A 7,085-nucleotide genomic window follows, 5' to 3' on the forward strand; every position below is an offset into this window, starting at 1 on the left:
ACTGCAACTTGAAATCGTTTCACTTGTAGCTAACTAATACTCTGACAAACACACTTTGCTTACAATTGTTGTTATTGAAACTTCCACGCTCCGAAGCAACGTTCGCACTTCGAACTCAAAAACGTTCACTTATGATTAGACCTAGTATGGCTAGGTGGATCTAACAGCTCACGATAATATAAGCTTGACTTGGTTGATTACGTAGTAGAGGACCCGCCCATTGTTCGAATCATGATCTAGCACAAACAGCACTTCGTCCGTACATGAATTATGCTTTCTTCGATACGTATGTACTCTGGTGTTGTGTTGGATGACAATGACATACTAGTATAATCCAGTTCCACACCACTCCAATACGATATCCATGTGACATTGTCCTATTTCTACAATGATACGAACGCACGATCGATCGTCCATGGTGTATTTACAATACCACACAAATGGCGGAGGATGAACTGGATCGTTGGTACATTCCATACCAGGGCAAATCCATGTCTTGTGACCCCCCCAACCGTCACATTCCAATTCACCGACTTGGCACCATCCAAACCAACATGAAGTTCACAGCCTTTGTCCTTGCGTCGGTTGCAGCCATGGAGCAGTCCAATCTGACCTTGACGACCGAAGAAAAGGCCGTCTCGGGTGACGCGCTGCATACCAAACTACGCAGCAACCCCCAGTCACCCCCCAGGTCGATATCGAGTTCCCAATCTTCCCCGTCCACGGCGAGTTCCCAATCCGTCCCGTCCATTCCATCTATGCGGGATGTACCAATAGTCCAGCCCTTGCTCATGGAGGCCCTTGGGATATTCGTACCGATGATCACGAGTATTATGTCCAGTGTCAGCTCCCAGTCACCCCCCCCGTCCACGTCGAGTTCCCAATCCTCCCCGTCCACGTCGAGTTCCCAGTCCTCCCCGTCCACGGCGAGTTCCGAATCCGTCCCGTCCACTCCGTGCTTGCGGGATGTACCGATAGTCCAGCCCTTGCTCATGGAGGCCCTAGGGTTTTTCGTACCGATGATCACGAGTATTATGTCCAGTGTCAGGTCGGCTGCCGAACCCATCACGTCCATGTCCAAGTCTGGCTGCTCCGACTGCGACGCGTGCTACTACCCCGATGGGAACTCGTGCTTGCGTGGCCTTAGTCAAGAAGACTGCAACTACTACAGTGACACCTACGGCACCAAGTGGTGCGTCAACTAGTTGCTCGAGCTGTTGGATTTGTAGTGAGAATTAATCATACTGTACGTAGTTCATCATACTTGTCGACACTAGAATTGCAAGCGCATTCATGCGTGTTTTCAAAATAGTAAATACCACGGATAACCACCTCGCACATATCAGCTACTGCGTACCGAGCTCTGGCGGTGAACTGGAAGTATACATATAGTGTGGACTGGTTTTGTATTAAGCGCTGAGAGAAGTAAAAACCGAAGATTACACACCGCCCCTGGTCCAGCAGGCGCGTTACAATTGGTGAAGCGGTTCCATAACATGTGGTTCTTGTATCGGCCCTCGCGAAGGAATGTCATAAACATGATAATCCAAACTCAATTGACCATCTACCGTACGAGGGAAAGCCTTCGTCACAATCAAATTGTACATCACACAGAAGATTTGGGCTATTCCACAGAAAATTGGTCTTTTCCACAAGACACAGAGTCATCCTCACAATGTACCGGTATACAAATGCATCCGTTTACTGTTATACAGGATTGTTGACGTGGGAAGAAGGCTAGGAGTTCGATTTGCTGATATTAATAGATCTGAATTTGCGAACACTTCGAACTACGATTACTTTAGTTTGGATTGAAAACTTGATCCACTCAGACTAGCCTGAAATGCCTTGTGGGCCGAGAAAAACACATTCGAAGATCATGCATGCTGGTCGAAGTATTTGGACTTGCTCTTGGTAGAGCAAATTGAAAAGTGAGCACTGCTGGGCCAACGAACCGGATAAACCACTATAAACACGTGACTTTCACTGCATAAATACACAGAGAAATCCATCGTCCCTTCACATCGACAAAGAATGACCATGGATTCACAGTCAAAGGTACACTTTTCTCTCGCATCACCAACACCATGCCTGCGAATGCTGTATGAGGTACCTAGAGTACCACAAGCCGCATTCGCATGCAATAGTGATATCGTTGCGCACTCACATGCGTATGTCCTAGCACAATGGCGGCACCTCTACCTGATCATGTTGACGCCGCATGAAGACCGCGCCGCCCTCACTACTCAGATACCCCAACTACCCACAAGACCACTAACTGGTACGACGTACTAGTGCACCCATACTACGTGCATTATGTTGCTGTTGCATGCGAATGCTGTATGAGGTACCAAGAGTACCACATGCCGCATTCGCATGCAATAGTGAGTATGTCCTAGACAATGGCGGCGCCACTACCTGATCATCGTGACGCCGCATGAAGAACGTGCCACTGATGATCACTAGTATTACCCAGTACGACATACTGACACCCGTACTACGGCTATTCCAGTCATTACGATCACCATAGTTTAAGACGATAAATAGTTGTAGGTCATGTGGACATGTATCTTATACACATAATTGGGAAGTCCTGTTCTATTCTGAGTCTCGCTTCTTGCGCTTGTGCCGCGTTGCTTATTGAAGAGGGACAAGCGCCGAATCGTTTGAATATAGTCTACATGGGGAAATTTCTCCAATGGGACCGTACCGACGCTGTCAATAACTTTCGTTTGCAGGCCACGCAATGGACAACCCAGGAATGTGAAAGGTTGTCAGTGACAGTTGTTAACAAGTAGACACCTTCGCCCCCACATTTGACCGTTGCAAACAAGTCCAGCTGTGTGTTGCCAGTGGGAACCAGCAGCTAGTTTTCGGCGAAGGTTTGGTGGCAAAAGCGGAAACCCTTGGTGCCCAAAAAGCGGATGAATGAACGCAACGCCGCTGGTGGGATCCCGTCGTTGGCGTCAATCTTGTTATTCGCCATAAACTCGCCCATGTCGTCATCCGAGACGTTTTGCGGTACATTTAACAGCGTCGCTGCAATTCGAAATGCTGCTATCAAGGAAGTGTTTGTGGCGTTGCTTCGAAAGTCAAGCCAATGAGCGTTGTAGCTGCGAAATTTCGCAAAAGATAAATTTTTACCTTCTTATTGGCAAAACGCTTTCCATCGATCGTAGCTGCCAAGCGCTTCGGTGCATGTGGATAGATAGCTTGCAGGAACCCACGATGTCGACTTGCCCAATAACTCAGGCCGCGCCCAATGCACTAGGAATTGGTGCTTGCCACGGAACCAGCGTTCGTCTGCCAAGTGGTGCACTTCGCCGCTGTGCATGGGCTGCGGAGACGTTACCAAGACCATGTCTGTCGGATAAAACGACTACGTTGATGCTGAGAGTGTGCGTGGCTTTGTTGTTACAATGGGTTCACATGGATGTCTCGACGTAGCTGGTTGACAACGCTCCGTAGTCTTAGCTGGCTTTCGTAGCATTTTTGATTATGACATTTCTAGCTGGCCATACAATACATACTACCTCTGCCAGTGTGATGGCAACTTGACAAAAATAGAGAAAAATGAATATTTTTTAGATGGCAGTTTCAACCGAATGGCGGGGATATACCTGCAGTCGTGCTAAGGTCCCAGCGCACTCTGACTATCTTGTATATTGCACGTCAACACCGGGGATCGAACCTAAGACCTTTCGCACGTGAAACTGAAGCTCTACCACTGAGCCACATAACACAATGAGTTTTAATAGTAAAATTAAGTAAGTGCTTGATTAAATTTTCAGTACACTCACACTATTAATCCATTCTCATGTTCTACATCTTGATAAATGAGGTCAACAGCGATGACTGGGCCAACGCGGGCACCACGACGACCACCACGAACTTCACGACCACCGCGGCCACCACGGACGGTGCGTCCTCCCCGAACGCTGCGATTGACAATCCGTCGCACCTTTGGAGCCATACCAGGAAGTCGACGACCGAACTTGAACGCCACGGCTAGCAAATGGAAAAAGATCCCAGATTGATACCAGTAGCCGCAGTTGCATTGAACGTTCGTCAGCTTGACACGACACCCGTTGGTGGGCTGGTCATTATACTCGAGTCGCTGGACGTGGCGAGTAATGTACTGGTACCCAAAATCATTGTCAGGGACAATGAATCTATCTGGGATGACGACATTACCGTTCGCATTTACGTGATGTCGTACGTTCCAAATATTCGGACCATCCTCGATTGCCTCGTTGACATCGAGCGCATTCGGCCGTTGGAGATGTTTGAAGTGTTGGAGGAGGCGTTCACCAACCCGAGGGGTGGTCCAGAATGGGATGGCCTTGTCTGACTCGCTGCGCAGCAGTCGTAACAAGACTTGAACCAAGTGAACCATGCGTAGGCGCTGGTGCCCAAGAGCCTAAAACGTTGCGTTAGATTCAAGCATAGTTTTTGGTGTACCCTTTTTATTTCAGCATTGAATTGTTCGTTGTGATTCTTGGTGGTGGCAGCCCCAAGAGCCGTGTGATACACTTGCCATTTCCAGAACCGGCAGGATGTGTCATTCAGTGGTACGTTTGCCATCATGGTTGGGGGCATCCACCATCCGAAGAACTTCAGTCGAAACTTTCTCACTCCTTGAGACATGCCATTCCACTTAGCCTTGAAACTTCTTGCTAAGAAGTCCAGGTACACACGATCAAAGGCTGTGTGCATGCGGTATATGTCCTTGGACGCTTCGTCCCATTCTTGCCAAGACAATTTGAAGTTAACCACGTAGTCTCAGCACTACTAAGAGTCTAAAATTCTCAAATTTTTGTTGGTTCTTCGTACCTTTTTCATGACGTTGAAAAAACACATGATGTACTCAATTGCGGCGCCAAAATGTCGCCCGTACTCCATTATACTGTGCGGCGTCTGCATCGCCAATCATGAATGGCAGAGCGAAGTTGAAGTTGCAGTTAGTGTGGAATGCGTTTTTCAAGGCCTCGAGCAACCAGGACACATCCCCAGTCTTTCTGTGGGAGGAAATCCCGAGGCACTGTACGTGACAGGAGCCACCAAAGTCTCAGTACCCAACGACGAACAGAGGGTACCCCAACTTGTTCAAATTGAACGTCGTAACCATATGTACCATAACACGTATGTTTGCGTGCTCAGTAACAACACTGCGATAGCGCTGCAGTAGTGTCATTATCGATAATCCTAACAATACATGTATGTGTAATGTACCAATTCGCAACGGGTCCAAATCTGAGCCATCTCCGACTTGAGGAAATCCGTCGGTAAATAATGGTACTCCAAACACGAATGGATGTCCTTCGGATGCGTCTGCGACACCACCTGGCTGAAGCCATTTCGTCAATTCTTGACGAAGTGCTTGGTCCGTGCTCACATGTCCCAACGTGCTGGACCTGAGCCGCTTCACAGCATTTGTAACTTGCCTAAGAGTTGGAGAGGGTTGGTGATCGGCTTGATCGAAGCGACCTGCTTGTGACATTGCCTCAATAAAGCGGTACAACGCAGCTGGTTTTCTCTGTGGGTCGTAGGAAATAAGACCAAGCAGTCTTTCTTTCATATCAGCATTGCCCTTTTAAGAGGACTAGTATAAGGATTGATTCTATGATACCTTTGCTTTACGAAGAGATCAGGACTCTCGCGTGAGTGGCCGTTCGTGAACATGAGTTCCTTTCTGCGTCACAAGGTTTCCTGTGTGAAATGGCATTCGCGGAAGAGGTACTGGGCTTTGCAGAACGAAAAACGAGCATCGTTTGGGTCCATGTTATGGCAACGACGAGACGAGCACTTCGTGTCATATCGGGTCATTTGATGGCAATGCCATGCTGCAGGGTCCGCATCGTACGCATGGTTGCATGACGTGACTTCCTTGTGGGCCCGTATAAATCGAGGTAACGTCACGAGCAGCTCACTCAGTTCTTCTTCAGAGCAAACTCCCACGACGCGCTCGTTCATGGTTCACTGCCTCGACTAGTGGTTTTATCCTTGAGCTATATTCAGATGTCGTTGGATCTATTCGTAGGCCATTTCAGCGGTTAATTAAGAGGGGGCATTCCTAATTTTTACTGAAGGTGCGAACACTATGACTCATGCCAGATTGCGCAAAACACGGATCGAGTTGATCGTTCTACGGGATTCAATGTGCAGTAAAAAAATTGAAATCTGCAGAAAAAGGAAGATTGTTCTTCGAGTCATATAGTATAATGAGAATTAGGTCATACTGTAAATTCATTTCATACTGTACTGTACTATCTGGGAGTGTGTTACCGGTATTGCTATTGCTGCCACAGCTCTTACAGTAAGTACGAACACACTTTGACGCGACGAAATACATTGCTTGTCGTAAAAGTGATCGTGCCACCAAGTCGACTCGCTCCTCTTTCTCCTACTGGAATGAAACGGCGAGTCACACCACCTGTACACCGGGAAGTACACGGCAGCATCGTTAATTTTAAATCCATAGACACTTGGCGCTTTCGACTGCATGGCCCCGACGAGTTGGCTAGGTCACCCTGTGGAAAGCCGTGGTACGTGAATTCCAACCACACAGGGAATTCTTCCTACCTATTCCAACATGATTAAATGTCCTTGTCTCCCAAAAGTAATAATTTTCGATGTTTTACTTGCTGTGATTTAAACTGCAAACCTTGTGATTACGACGATTTTGTTATGACAAAAACCACCACTCCTACCCTAATCCGGAGTATAACTTATGGATCAGTACCATGATTTTGCCTTATCGAGGTGTACCCAAATAGTGCGAATCTGCAGAGTCCACTTGCAAAACCTTCTGTTCAACCCATGTGCTGGACAGTTGAAGTTCTACCGTCCGATTTTCCGGAAATCCATCGCGCTTACCGCTTTGTACTCTGTTTTTCACGGTTAGCCGAAGTTGACAGAATTACTAGTTTTGTTTGCGTCCATGAGCTGAACACATATTATCCGATTGCTACTAGTATATATTTTCTAATTGGGTACTAGTAAATGCTATTTGTCGACACACGTGTTCTGAAGCATCCAAGGCTCTTGTACAACGTATACACATTCACCAACTTCCAACATTCACC

The 7,085-nt window shown here is 47.4% G+C and overlaps 4 protein-coding genes and 1 pseudogene across 5 annotated transcripts; 1 reads left to right on the forward strand and 4 right to left on the reverse strand.

Annotated features, from left to right (window-relative positions):
• Positions 1-554: 554 nt before the first annotated feature.
• Positions 555-1,205, forward strand: H257_14174 (hypothetical protein; the record flags this gene model as incomplete). The annotated part of the gene is made up of 1 exon (XM_009841929.1): positions 555-1,205. One exon carries the CDS (start codon positions 555-557, stop codon positions 1,203-1,205), a length of 651 nt encoding a protein of 216 aa, XP_009840231.1.
• Positions 1,206-2,866: 1,661 nt separating this feature from the next.
• H257_14175 (hypothetical protein) lies at positions 2,867-3,361 on the reverse strand (the record flags this gene model as incomplete). The annotated part of the gene is made up of 2 exons (XM_009841930.1): positions 2,867-3,083; positions 3,162-3,361. 2 exons carry the CDS (start codon positions 3,359-3,361, stop codon positions 2,867-2,869), a joined length of 417 nt encoding a protein of 138 aa, XP_009840232.1.
• Positions 3,362-3,670: 309 nt separating this feature from the next.
• H257_14176 lies at positions 3,671-3,741 on the reverse strand (annotated as a pseudogene). Its single transcript has one exon. The product of its transcript is annotated as a tRNA-OTHER (tRNA).
• Positions 3,742-3,822: 81 nt separating this feature from the next.
• H257_14177 (hypothetical protein) lies at positions 3,823-5,578 on the reverse strand (the record flags this gene model as incomplete). The annotated part of the gene is made up of 5 exons (XM_009841931.1): positions 3,823-3,938; positions 3,976-4,138; positions 4,220-4,420; positions 4,462-4,748; positions 5,233-5,578. 5 exons carry the CDS (start codon positions 5,576-5,578, stop codon positions 3,823-3,825), a joined length of 1,113 nt encoding a protein of 370 aa, XP_009840233.1.
• A 119-nt stretch (positions 5,579-5,697) lies between these two features.
• H257_14178 (hypothetical protein) lies at positions 5,698-5,973 on the reverse strand (the record flags this gene model as incomplete). The annotated part of the gene is made up of 1 exon (XM_009841932.1): positions 5,698-5,973. One exon carries the CDS (start codon positions 5,971-5,973, stop codon positions 5,698-5,700), a length of 276 nt encoding a protein of 91 aa, XP_009840234.1.
• Positions 5,974-7,085: the final 1,112 nt, after the last annotated feature.

This window comes from Aphanomyces astaci (genome assembly GCF_000520075.1).
Source record: "Aphanomyces astaci strain APO3 unplaced genomic scaffold supercont1.54, whole genome shotgun sequence".
NCBI lineage: Eukaryota > Oomycota > Saprolegniomycetes > Saprolegniales > Verrucalvaceae > Aphanomyces > Aphanomyces astaci.